Raw genomic sequence first — 13,869 nt, 5'->3', positions numbered from 1 at the left:
CTTTTCCTCTGTGGCATGCAGCTCCAGTCTGCCAGTCTCCTGTTTGTGGACAACCCCGTGGGCACCGGGTTCAGTTATGTGAACAAGGACGGCATGTATGCCAAAGACCTTGCCATGGTGGCATCGGACATGATGGTTCTCCTGGAGTCCTTCTTCAGTTGCCGCCCGGAGTTCCAGGTGAGCAAAGCCTCAGGAACAGCTGAGCAAGGGGCTGGCAGTAGTGACACTGTGCCCACCAGAATCAACTTCCCCGAGCACAGCGCCGGGCTGATTCCGGGGAAACCTTTCTACGCCCCAGATCGGGCTGTGGGCTTTGGTTTCTCTCCTTGCTCAAGGTGGTTTTTAGCTTGAAGGAGTGACCCTGGAGCCAGTAGTCTAAGCAGACATAGTAATCAGATATGGGGAGGGAGAGAGACAATGCAAAGCGCATTTGTCAGGCCATGACGTGCTGTAGAAATCTGACATTAATTCGTGTGCATAAGAAGATATTCAGGATGTTCGGTTCTTTGTCAATTCCTTTTCTTGCTAGACGATCCCGTTCTACATTTTCTCAGAGTCCTACGGAGGAAAAATGGCTGCTGGCATTGCTCTGGAACTTCATAAGGTAACAAGGAAGATGATGTTGTCGTCTGGGTTTCACACAGAAACGGACTGTTTTAACATCCATTTTTAATTCTCACGGAGGTCAATAATTTCCTTAGGAGTTTTCAAATGATGTTTTTCTCCTGTTGTTCTGTCCCTTCTACTAGCTGCTGTTCCTCCAGGAAGCGGAACTTGCCCTCACCATCAGGGACTAGTTAACTTGAAATAAGTTCCTTCTGGAAAAGCCAGAAAAAATGCCTAATTCTTTCACTTTCATGACCAATGTTCAAAGTCAGGATATTCATTGTTTCCTTATTTGAGATATCTGAATAGCTTGTGCAGTCACATAATTCAAAATTCCAAAACTATACAAGGGGTAATGTAACAACGCTCTCCCTTGCCTCTGTCCCCCCCCCCCCCCAAGGCAACCTCTGTCATTAGTTTCTTCTGTACCTTTCCAGAGGTATGTCATGCCTATGAAAGCTAAATCACATATATTCTTTTTTCCTGTTTCTATACAAATGAAAGTACACACTATACACTATACTATGTCTCCTTTTAATTCAACAATATAGCTTAGAGATGTTTTCATATCAGTTTATAAAGAACTCCTCATTTTTTTGTTTGTTTATTTGTTTTTATCCTCACCCAAGGATATTTTCCCCATTGATTTCTAGAGAGAGTGAAAGGGAGGGAGGAGAGGGAGAGAGAGACACAGAGAGACACACACAGAGAGAAACATTGACGTGAGAGAGACACATTGATTAGTTGCCTCCTGTATGTGCCCCAACCAGGGCTGGGGAACCTGCAACCTAAGTACATGTCCTTGACTGGGAATTGAACCTGAGACCTTCTGGTCCTCGGGCTGATGCTCTAACCACTGAGCAACCGGCCAGGGCTTTGTTGTTGTTTTTTAAATTACATCATGTACCATGGAAATAGTCATAATTCATTTAGCCTATCCTATGATATGCAGATTATTTCCAATTTCCTGCTACTGTATTACTGTTAAATGAAAAAAAGGGGGGGGGGGCAAAGGAGTATGAGCTCCTAGTCTTAAGGCCTCCTCCCACCCTGGGGACCCCCTGAGGGGGCCTCCCAGCCCTTCAGTGACTAGCGTGGGCAGTGAGGATTGTACCCAAGGAGCCCTCTGAGAAATCAGACCTTGGGGATGTGCCAGATCCCACACACACCCTGCCAACACCCTTGTGAAATGAGTAGAGAGAAACTCAACAGTTCCCACTCATTTTGCAAAAGGTGTCAGGAAGGAGTTACTCTGGTTCTCTCGAGGGTGTCTGAGGTCTTCAGGGACGGGGGACTCTGGGAAAGGGTGGGCAGAAGTTTCCTGGGCTCGGGAAGGCAGTGTGTGAAGACTGGGCTCCCTCCTGTTGAGTCCCTTTGGCAAGGATGTTTCTTGGCTCCTCCTCTTTCAGGCCATTCAGCAAGGGACCATCAAGTGCAACTTTTCTGGGGTTGCTTTGGGCGACTCCTGGATCTCCCCAGTAGGTAAGTATGGAATTTTTAGACATTTCTTTACTTCCTTTCCCCACCCTTCCCTGGAACTTTGGGCTGTGTTATCCCGATAAAAGAACAAGGCAATGGAATTTTTCTGAGTCCTTGGAGAAGTAAAAACAGAATGTGTGTGCCCCAGGGCCATCCAAGAAATTTGGGGAGGTGAACTCATTTACTCAGCATCCACCATGGGCTGCTATGGACTGAACTTAATCCTCTTATTTGATTCTTTTTTTAAAAAAATATATTTTATTGATTTTTTACAGAGAGGAAGAGAGAGGGATAGAGAGTTAGAAACATCGATGGGAGAGAAACATCGATCAGCTGCCTCCTGCACACCTCCTACTGGGGATGTCCCTGCAAGCAAGGTACATGCCCTTGACCAGAATCGAACCCGGGACTCCGCAGTCCACAGGCCGACGCTCTATCCACTGAGCCAAACCAGTTAGGGCCTCTTATTTGATTCTTAGAACAAAAGAATCAAATTTTACAGTTGGAGACATTCTAAAGCAAGCATGTCAAACTCACAGCCCACGGGCCACATGCGGCCCATAACGAATATTTTTGCAACCCAGTCAATATAACGGTGTGAGCAGTTATTTACAATTATGAAAGGAAATAAGTCTCCTGTCAGATCCAGAATTACTGACACTCACCTTGGCTTAGTTTTGAAAGTAATCACTGAGAACGAGATTTCCCCCGAAGTAGGAAAGATAGTAGCAGAGAAGAGATGCCAAGTGCCAGGAAGAAAACTTTAATTTTATCATGGCTCTTGTTCTTTTTTTTTATTCTATACTTTTCAAAATACTTTTTATTCTACACTTTTTATTCTATACGTTTCTATGAAAATTGAAGCTTTTGTTTTTTTGTGGCCCACACAGACTTAAAACCTTGTTTATTTGGCCCGCGTTAGCCTTTGAGTTTGACATGCTTGTTCTAAAGGCCCGAGGGGTGATGGAATTTGCTCTCTGACACACAAGAATGAGTGGTGTGGTCAGGAGTCAAACCCAGGTCTGTTTGTCATCTTGTCCCCTGATGTGAGCATGAGCATTGGGGTGAACATCTCATCTGTTGCTCATGTTGATGAGACAAGATTAGCATCAGGTGCTACAACTCAGGTGCACAGTTTCATAACTTAAGCATCAGCATTTTTGTTGGGAGTACAAATAAAAGTTGTTTATGTTGCAGACATCCGGGGTGTGACTTCAGACATCTAAAGTAGTCACCTTGCCTGGCCGGTGTGGCTCTGTGGTTGAGTGTTGACCAATGAACCAGGTCATGGTTTGATTCCCGGTCAGGGCACATGCCCAGGCTGTGGGCTCGTTCCCCTAGTAGGAGGCATTCAGGAGGCAGCCGCTCAATGATTCTCTCTCATCATTGATGTTTCTATCTCTCTCTCCTTCTCCCTCCCTCTCTCTGAAATCAATAAAAACATATATAAACCTGAGTGGGTTCACTCTAACATAGGATTCAAAATCTCAGTACTGTTGACATTTGGGTCATATAATTCTTCGTGGGGAGAGTTCCTGTGCAGTGTAGGACCATCTCTGCCCTTTGGATGCCAGTGTTTCCACTCCAGTATGACAACCAAAAGTATTTCCAGACATTATCAAATGTCCCCTGGGGGACAGAATTACCCCTGGTGGAGAACTACTGCTCTAACCTAACAAAAGCTGACTTTCACAGGCAAAACCAAATTATAAAGTTAGGAATCAGGAGAGAGTTGCCCCTGGAGGAGGGAGGGGAATAAGCTAGAAAGGGACATGAGGGACCTTTCCAGGCTGTTTGTGCACCATCTCTTGACTGAGGTGGTCGTTACATGGGAGTAAATGCATTTACAGAGCCATGTCCCTAATGGACTCAGGACATCCTGATGCTACTTGGAATGGTTATTTCTTGCCCTCATTATGGCATCTCTAGGGAGTAATGGCATAACCGAGATCTGAGTCATCATTGAGAGGAGGGCTGCTGCTTGTTTGTCCTTCCTGGATGGACCTCCTAGGACAGTGGTCGGCAAACTGCGGTGGCTCACGAGCCGCGGTTTGCCGCTCTGTTGACTAATGAGTTTGCCGACCACTGTCATATACTACCCTTTACCTCTTTGTACACAATATGCCACAATTGCCTAATCCTCACAGCTTCCAACTACATGGTAACATTTCGTCTAGTCCAGTGGTCGGCAAACTCATTCGTCAACAGAGCGGCAAACCGCGGCTCGCGAGCCATGGTTTGCCGACCACTGTCCTAGGACATCAGGAAGCAGTGGATGCCTTGATCAGAAGCGCAAGAGTCTAGCAGGATTCTTGCCAGATCCCTCACTCAAAATTACAGCACGCTCCCACATTTCCTCCTGGGGTCTCATCAGTTTCACAACAACACTAGGCACTTTGCATGTGTTAACTTCCTGTAATCCTTACAACAGCTCCATAGGATCAATGCTGTTATTATCCCGATTTTAGAGATGATGAAACTCAGAGAGGTTAAGCAATTTTTCTAGAGTCACACAGCTAAAGCCAGGACTCAAATCCAGGCAGCAGCCACTGGAATCCATGCACTTAACCATTATTCTACATTTCCTCCAGTAGACCAGTAAATTGAACCTCATGACCTTACAAGTGCTGTTCATCTTGTCCAAATCTTTTCACCTTGCCATGACCCACCTCCCCTTATGACTCTTCCTGTCCAGATCTTAGTCCCTCCTTCCAGACCACTTTAAGTATCACCCCTTCATCCCAGAAGTACTCCCCTTTTGAGAAAGAAGTACTGTTAATTTCATGAACAATCGCCGAAACTGGTTTGGCTCAGTGGATAGAGCGTCGGCCTGTGGACTGAAAGGTCCCGGGTTCGATTCCGGTCAAGGGCATGTACCTTGGTTGCGGGCACATCCTCAGTGGAAGGTGTGCAGGAGGCAGCTGATCGATGTTTCTCTCTCATCGATGTTTCTAGCTCTCTATCCCTCTCCCTTCCTCTCTGTGAAATATCAATAAAATATATTTAAAAAAAATAAATAAAAGGATTCATTGGTGCATAAGGCTTTGTTTAAAAGGAAAAAAATTAAAAAAAAATTTCATGAACAATCATTACTGGCTTGCTGGTTAGTAGGTATTGTGTCAGGTGCTGGGAAAGACATACAGGTGTGTTTCATGTCCTCGGTTCAGTGTTGGAGCCATAGAACTATTTGTGACTATTTAAATTTAAATTAATTAAAATACAATGAAATTCTTTTTCTTCCTTTTTTTAAAAATTGATTTCAGAGAGGAAGGGAGAAGGAGAAAGAGAGAAAGAGAGAGAGAAACATCAACAATGAGAGAGAATCATCACTCAGCTGCCTCCTGCACACCCCACAGTGGGGATTGAGCCCGCAACCTGGGCATGTGCCCTGACCAAGAATCAAACCATGACCTCCTGGTTCATAGGTCAATGCTCAACCACTGCGCCATACCCGCTGGGCTACAATAAAATTCTTAATTGTTCAGTTGCACTATATACGTTTCCAGTGCCCAGGAGTCACGTGTGGCTGGTGGCTCTTGTATTGCACTGCCCAGACACAGAGCATTTCCATCATTGCAGAAAATCCTCTTGGACATCTCAGGTCTGCACCAGAGGTCAGCGGACTATGACCTACAAGTCAAGTCTGCCTTGCCACCCTGCTCTGGTGGATAAGTTTTTTATTGGGACAGTCACACCCATTTATTTACATACTGTGTGGAGGCTGCAACAGCAAAGTTGAGTAATTGCAACAGCGACCTGCAAAGCCACGAATATTTACTATATGTCCCTTTAGAGAAAAAGTTTGTCAATTCTTGGTCTAGATCAAGCAGGGAGTGGGATGCATTGGAAAACTGCAGACAATTTTGCATTTCAGGAAACTAAGGCACTAGCTTAAAGGTTGACTGGAGAGGTCAATGGGTAAGTAGGTTGAGGAGGGCCTGGTATGCCTGCATTTCTCAGGGTGTACTCAAGAATACCAGTCCGATGAGGTGCTATACAAAGGACTATGGTCAAATAAGTTTTGGAAGTGTTAAACACTGGCTCCTCCTCCTTCAGTTTTACAAGCACATCAAAGGCTCTGAGAAGTCATGCATTAAAGAAATGTGTTATATTTTGCATAACCCCAATGCTATTTCACCAAAGAATGTTTTCTTTTAATACCTAGATTAAAATTCTGTAGAACTGAGGTTATTTGAAACATAGTTAGAGATAAGATGCTTGGCCTTAAGGTACTACAGAAGGCTTTCAAACAAAGGAGTGACATATTTAAATGTACTTTAAAATGTGTGATCCTTGATACTTTGTTGGCTGACACATGTCTCAATGGCACTGGCCTAACCTAGCATCATGGTAATAGTGAACTTGTCTAAACCAAGCCCCCCTGTTCTCTTTGAAGTCTTACTCATATTTATATCTTATAAAGCTCCATACTGGCTTCAGGCCCTTTGTCAGTTCTCCATATATTTGTGGGACAGAGATGAATTGATTGGCAGTATAGCTACAGACTCTGGAATTATGAAATCATTAGTCTTTTTCCTTAATTAGCAACTTGGCAGAAGCTAGTGTCCCCAAATTAGAGGAGCAAGCAGGAAGCAGAGCAGAAATGTGAGAGTGGGGAAATATTTTAAGCTGTCAAATGGCTTTGAAGTCTGCAGATAAGAGCCTCTGCTGCATAAACAGCCTGCCTGTGGGGGTGCCATCTCTGGCTGACTCACTCACTGTCCCAGTATCATCAGGCCAAATGAATGTGCCAACACAGGCCCCCACACCGTCCTCCCTCCTCCCAGCCACGGAGACATCAGCTCCTCTCCTGCATGGGCCCTGGTGCGCGAAGGGGCCCTGGGATGTACAGCCATGGTTTCTTTCTTCTGGCTCCTTCAGCTTTGGAAAGGAGGCTAGTTAGGTTTTTCTTTGGAACGATGGCGCCATGACCGACTTATTTTGTTACGTGTGGTTTCCTTTAGATTCGGTGCTCTCCTGGGGACCTTACCTGTACAGCATGGTAAGTAGGTGGGGCCTCACCTCTGCACCCTCCGTCATCAGCAGCCCAGCAGACCTCTTCTGGCTCTCTCCTCAGGAAGGACAAAGCTAGCTGAGTGCACCTGTGTGGTCGACACTGTCCTTAGGGACTTCTGGTCCATATCAAATTGGACACCTTAAGTTATAGCTGGCCTTGGGACCAAATTTAAAGAAACATCAGCACAGTTATCCCATTTCTTCAGGTACAAGAAACACAGCTTTTTAAATCCCCTCAACTCTTTATTATAAAAATGTTCAGCCCTAGCTGGTTTGGCTCAGTGGACAGAGCCTCGACGGTCCATGGTTCCATTCTAGTCAAGAACTCAGGTTTTGGGCTTGGTCCCCAGTAGGAGGTATGTAGGAGACAGCTGACCAATGATTCTCTCTCATCATTGATGTTTCTATCTCTCCCTCTCTTTTCCTCTCTGAAATCAATAAAAATATATATTTTAAAATGTTCAAATATGCAGGATAGTGAAAAGATCGCTATGATCACCCATATACCCACCATCTAGACTCAGTTAACGTTTTGTTGTGTTTCTTCCATAATAGATATGTGACTTGGACACTTTCGGATGTATAAACGCCCCTTTCTCCTTCCCACTCTTTCTGTTACCCAGCCCTAACTGTAGCAAAGCCAGATTTGTGTTTCTAAGCAAAGTGGGCCCTTGTGCTGTTCATTTGCGTTGCAGTCTCTTCTCGATGACCAAGGCCTGGCAGAGGTGTCTCAGGTGGCAGAGCAAGTCCTGGATGCCATGAATAAGGGGCTGTACCAGGAGGCCACCCAGCTGTGGGGAAAAGCAGAAATGGTCATTGAAGAGGTAACAGGGCACACGCTCGGGGATTTCTTTCCCATGAATAAAGGGCCCTTGGTTGGTGTGGGGAGGATTGGGAAGTCTATCCTGAGGCGCTCCAAAAATCAGCTTGTGCTGCCTGTACATTAAGACATGGCTCGTGATTTTTCTCCTGCAGCATCTTTGCTCGGCTCCTATGAGCTGCTCCTCCCCACCCCCCCCCACCCCCCCCGCCAAGGAGGCTGGGCTGACTGAGCCTGCGGAGCTGCATTTCTTCATTTCTTTCTGGTCCACGCAGATTTACAAAGAGAAAGTTGGCCTTGGATACGATGGAGGGCCAGGTGCCTTTCTGTTCTGCAACGTTGATAATGGAGAAATAAAGAGAGCAAACGGCCAAATATACTTCTATATTTCAGAACACGGACGGGGTGAACTTCTATAACATCCTAACTAAAACTGCTCCCATGACCACCACGAAGTCAAGCCTAGAGTTCACCCAGAGCCACCTCGGTGAGTGAACCTGGAAGCTGCTGGCCCGTCTCATCCTCTGTGTGAGATGAAACCAACTTCTTTTCAAAGCTTTATTTTACTCTTTTATTTTTATTTTTTAAATTAAATTTTTATTGTTGAAGGTATCATATATGTCCCTCTTCTTCCCCCATTGACCCCTTCTAGCCCGCCCTCACCCCGCCCCTCCCACCCCAGGCCTTCACCATCCTATTGTCTGTGTCCCTGGGTTATGCATATATGCATACAAGTTCTTTGGCTGATCTCTTCCCACCTATTTATTTATTTATTTTAAATTATAGTTGGCTTACACTGTTATATTAGTTTCAGGTGTACAACACAGTGATTCAACATCTGTACACCTTAGAAAGTGATCACCACAGTAAGTCTAGTAACCATCTATCACCGGACTGTATATTATATTAAAGCTTCATTAATATATAATTCACATGCCATAAAATTCACCCATTTTAAGTGTATATTCTGAGGGTTTTAGTGCATTCACAGAGTTGTGTAATCATCACCACAATCCAGTTCCAGACCGTTTCCCAGAAAGATCCCACATGTCTATGTGCAGCTGATTTAGCACCAAGCAGCCACTCCTCCGCTCTCTGTTCGTCTAGACTGGCCTTTTCATGGTATCTCGTAGAAATGGCATCATGCAATAGGTAGTCTGTGGAACACGCGGCTTCTCTCACGTAGTGGTTGAAGTTTGGACACCAGCTTCTGCACCCTGGATGACGATGCCAGTCCTGCAGGCTGGGTTGAGCTGTCTTTCAGCTGCCCCAGCGTCACGGGGCAGATCAAGGCTGCAGGAGTCCTCTAGATGCCACTGCTCGCTGGTTTCTTTGGGCCATGCTGGCTACTCTCCGTGGCCCCAAAGCACTTGAAATGCAGCAACCAACACTAATAAATCCTCTCCAGTTTCAATGTGTTTCTGCTTTCTTCCTCCATCTGGGGTGAATCAAGGTGACACTTTTCATTTTCCAGCCGAAAGCCTCCCTCTTCGCACAACAGCTTGGAAAAGTCCTCTTGGTCCCATTTCCACTCCTTTGACTCACTGCTTACGTCTGTTTCAGTTCGGCTTTACCAACGCCACGTGAGACACCTAAATCGGGACGACTTAAGCCAGCTCATGAACGGGCCCATCAGAACGAAGCTCAAAATTATTCCCAAGGATTGCTCCTGGGGAGGTAACTTATGCGACCTAATTAAGTGCCGCGTGTGGAGTTGGGGAGGAAGTGAAGAAAGGTGCAAATTCAAAGGCCTTATTGGTGGAATGGGTTTCGTTGGTGGTGGTGATCGTATGTTGCAAGTAGGATGGTGTTATTGTCCACATTTTGTAGAGGAGCAAAAAAAGACAGCAAGTGACATGCCAGATTTGGTTCAAAGTCAGGAGTGGGTTGGGAGAGAAATGACATAGGAGGTGATGATTGTTGAAGCCAGGTGTGAGTACGCTCTCCCCTTCACTTTCATGTCAGTTTGAAGTTTTCCATAATAGCACGTTGAGATTTAGAAAAGCCATGCCTGAGGCCACAGTTGGTTACAGGTGTGACTTCTAGACAAAGGTCCTTTTGGACAGGTTTGACCAATTCTCTGGCCAGCCTCCTCCTGGTGCCAGATGTGGATCAGGTGTTTACTGCCTTCTGGCCTGAAGGCCATAGTGAGGAGATATTGGGGTCCTCAGAGACCAGACCAGGTGGAAATTTTGGATAAGGACCTGTTTAGTCCTGTGGAAAGACCGGGAGCCAGTGAAACACCCAAGCTCCTGGAGAGGAAACACTCCATGCTGGGGAGAGTTTCGTTGATCCCCCAAAGTAATGGTCTGGAGGTTTTCGAGGGTGGCCCTGTGACAGCTGCTGAGATTCGGCTCTGGCCTGTTGTCCTCAGGGGACACGGGCCATCCTCCCCACCTGCAGAGAGCTGAAGGCTCATCCTAGACCTGGTGTCCTCATCTCCTCCTCAGAGTTTTCTAGAAATGAAGAAAGAAGTTAATGTGATCAAATAAAAAGAATGTGGTGTCAGTGCCACAGGGGATGAGGACAGCTGTGGGGAGCTGTCATGGACTGGGAAGAAAACGTGAGCAACCACAGGGGCCAGGTCCAGCTCAGGCTCCTGTGAGCACATGTTTGCAGCCCAAGCCCTTCATTTTATCTTCATTTACGGTGGTGCTTTGCAGCCCCTGCTTCTCTGGGGGGAGGGTGGGTCAGGTGGACGGGCCTAGTGACTACTTTTTTTCAGCCAAACTCTCTTTGGCTCCGGCGTGTCTATGTATGGTTTGGAAAGGACAGAGTGACCTTGGCCAATACCCCCAGTGTCTTGAGTTCCGGTTTGTGGTTAAGCCTACATATTTTGGAGTCAGCCAGGCCTGCTTTCCTATCCCAGTTTGCCATTGACTGGCTGTTTCAACCTGGACATGTGTTGTAGCCTCTCTGAGCTTCATTTTCTTGAACGTTTGTACAAGTTAAGAGACCTTACCTTCCAGGGTAGTGATGAAGAGGAAATGAGATGTTGCTTATAAAGTACAGTGACTAGCAAAAAAAAAGAAATATATACGCTATTGTTATTGTTCAGTATTCTGATGATGGTGGAGTTGGTGGTGGTCAGGAGTCCACTGGGAATCTGTACTGACCTGCTAGCCCTCCACGTGGTCACCTTCTCCACTCGCCTGGGACTATTCCTCCACAGGGCTTCCTGAGGGTGAGCTCTAAATTGGTCTGGGTCTGATTTGGTTTATCACTAGGGTAGCCTCACTTGTTCAGAACTTAGAACTTAGCCCTAATCGGTTGCTCAATGGTTAGAACGTCCGCCCAGGGACTGAAGGGTCCCGGGATCAATTCCGGTCAAGGGCATGTACCTCGGTTGCAGGCTGCATCCCCAGCGCTGGTCGGGACCCATGCGGGAGGCAACCAATCAGTGTTCTCTCTCTCTCTCTTTCCCCCTCCCTCCCACTCTCTCTGTATCCTTGAGTGAGGATTAACAAACAAACAAACAAAAATGCCATTGCTGTCATCACCACACTTGAGAGATCAGAGCATGTGTTGTTTATGCTTGCCTTCTGCACAACCAGCTCAGGACATGGAGACCCAGGCTGGTTGGTCCCTGTGGGTGAAGCATCTGTGTGTTCAGTCTTTTGGGTGCTGCACAGGCTTACATTTGGGTGCCAGGGCCCAGAAAGCTCTGGGCTGGAAGGTACCCCTTATTCTGGTGGATTCCAAGCTGCTCCCTCTTTCTCCTTCCTCATGTGCAGGCCAGGCTAACAACGTCTTCCTGAACATGGAGGGGGACTTCATGAAGCCAGTCATCAGCGTGGTGGACGAGTTGCTGGAAGCCGGGGTCAACGTGACCGTGTATAACGGACAGCTCGACCTCATCGTGGACACCATGGGTAGGAACCCACTTTGAGTAGCATGTGGAGGCGGTGTCCCGGGTTGAGCTGGAAGGAAACAGGCCTCAGGCACATCCGTCTTGGGGCTGGTGACATGGAGGTGCTAGGAAGAAGGCCATTTCCTGTTTTATCCATCCACCCCCAACCTTGATTCTTGGAAGAGGGTGGAGCCACATGCGACCCCTCAGAGAAGTGTAGGTCCATCCAACTGTTGAGGCCCTTCAGTATAGTTAAAGAAAAAAACAATACCTATCCCTACCACAAAAATAAAAAAGAAGGCATTTTTCTGACCACTAGACAGATGGACTATTTCATTGAGGGAAAACCTTGCAGGGTGATTTAAGATTAAACCCTCAGGACTCTGTAAAACAAGGACCTGGGGGAAGTGGTCTTTGCAGAGCCACTGTTGCACTGGCTGTCGCCGCATGCCCACTTCTGGGGTCAGCAGGGCCAGTAGAAGCACAGGGGCAGGTGCTCAGAACCAGCAGGCCCACCAGACGTGGGGTCTGCTGGATGTGGTATGTTTCTTAGCGTCAGTAGGACTGAATCTTTCTGTGACTTGTAAGCCAAGGGCGCTAAGGACAACATGAAAAGGTTCTGCGTTTCTTCCCACCTTTCTGTCTAACCCGAGACTTCTCAGTCCTCCTGACAGCTGCCACCTCCAGAGGTCCCCGATGGCCTCCCTCCAGAGCATACAGCCGCGAGAGGGAAAGGCAAAAACTGGTCGGGCTCCCCAGCTGTTAGGTTTCTCCATAGCCCTGGGTATCACTGGAGCTTGCTAAAAATGCAGACTCTCAGGCCCCACCCACACCCATTGAGTCAGAACTTGCATTTTTACAAGGGTAAGCTTTTTTCCCCTTTTTAAAAACAATTTATTAAATGTAATGGGATGACATTGGTTAATAGGATTATATGTGTTTCTAGTGTACACTTCTATATATAGTACATCATCTGTATATTGCATGGTATGTTCACCACCCAAAGTCAAGTCGTCTTCTCTTACCATTTATGCCCCCCTTCACCCTTTTCTACCTCCCCCACCCCTTCCTTCTGATAATCACCATATTGTGGTCTGTGTCTGTGAATTTTTGTTTGTTTGTTGCTTTTAGTTTTATGTCCCATATACAAGTGAAATCATTTGGTTCTTGACTTTTTCCATCTGACTTATTTGGATTAGTATGATATTCTCAAGATCCATCCATGTTGTCACAAATGACAGTATTTCCTCTTTTGTTATGGCTGAGTATTCCATTATATATATGTACCACGTCTTCTTTATTCAATCCTCTACTAAAGTATGCTTAGGTTGTTTCCATGTCTTGGCCATCGTCAATAATGCTGCAGTGCACATGGGGGTGCATATATCTTCATGAATAAATGTTTTCAAACTTTTCAGTTAGATACCCAGAAGAGGGATTTCTGGGTGATATGGTAGCTCTATTCTTAATATTTTGAGAGACTTCCATATGGTTTTCCATAATGGCTGTACCAGTTTGCATTACCACCAGCAATGAATGAGGATTCCTTTTTCTCCACAACCTCTCCAACACTTGTTATTACTTGTCTTTTTGATGATATCCATTCTAACAGCTGTGACATGGTATCTCATTGTGTTTTGTTTTTTAATACATATTTTATTGATTTCAGAGAGGAAGGGAGAGGGAGAGAGATAGAGACATCAATGACGAGACAGAATCATCAATCGGCTGCCTCCTTCATGTCCCACACTGGGGATTGAGCCCACAATCTGGGCATGTGCCCTGACCAGGAATCGAACCGTGATCTTCTTGTTCATAGGTGGACACTCAACCATTGAGCCACGCCAGTCAGGCTCATTGTGGTTTTGATTTGCATTTTACAAGGGTGAGTTTTATGCACATTATTATGCTTTGGGAAAAGCCATCTTATACAAACTAGATTTTTTTAAAAAAATATATTTTATTGATATTTTACAGAGAGGAAGGGAGAGGGATAGAGAGTTAGAAACATCGATGAGAGAGAAACATCGATCAGCTGCCTCCTGCACACCTCCTACAGGGGATGTGCCCGCAACCAAGGTACGTGCCCTTGACCGGA

The 13,869-nt window shown here is 46.1% G+C and overlaps 1 protein-coding gene across 4 annotated transcripts in view; it reads left to right on the top strand.

The window, feature by feature from the left end:
• The window catches only part of SCPEP1 (serine carboxypeptidase 1), a 40,739-nt gene that overhangs the window by 9,320 nt on the left and 17,550 nt on the right, over positions 1-13,869 (top strand). For all 4 annotated transcript variants that reach the window (XM_080680447.1, XM_080680448.1, XM_080680446.1 and 1 more), the window contains exons 4-11: positions 22-177; positions 530-604; positions 2,016-2,088; positions 7,050-7,087; positions 7,797-7,925; positions 8,315-8,408; positions 9,485-9,598; positions 11,656-11,793. In XM_080680447.1, the coding sequence (XP_080536573.1) occupies positions 22-177; positions 530-604; positions 2,016-2,088; positions 7,050-7,087; positions 7,797-7,925; positions 8,315-8,408; positions 9,485-9,598; positions 11,656-11,793 (817 nt within the window). The remainder of the gene's footprint in view (positions 1-21; positions 178-529; positions 605-2,015; positions 2,089-7,049; positions 7,088-7,796; positions 7,926-8,314; positions 8,409-9,484; positions 9,599-11,655; positions 11,794-13,869) is intronic.

This window comes from Plecotus auritus (genome assembly GCF_963455305.1).
Source record: "Plecotus auritus genome assembly, chromosome: 7".
Taxonomy (NCBI): domain Eukaryota; kingdom Metazoa; phylum Chordata; class Mammalia; order Chiroptera; family Vespertilionidae; genus Plecotus; species Plecotus auritus.
The sequence above is the reverse complement of the archived record's forward strand: the minus strand, read 5'-3'. Positions and strand labels throughout refer to the sequence as shown.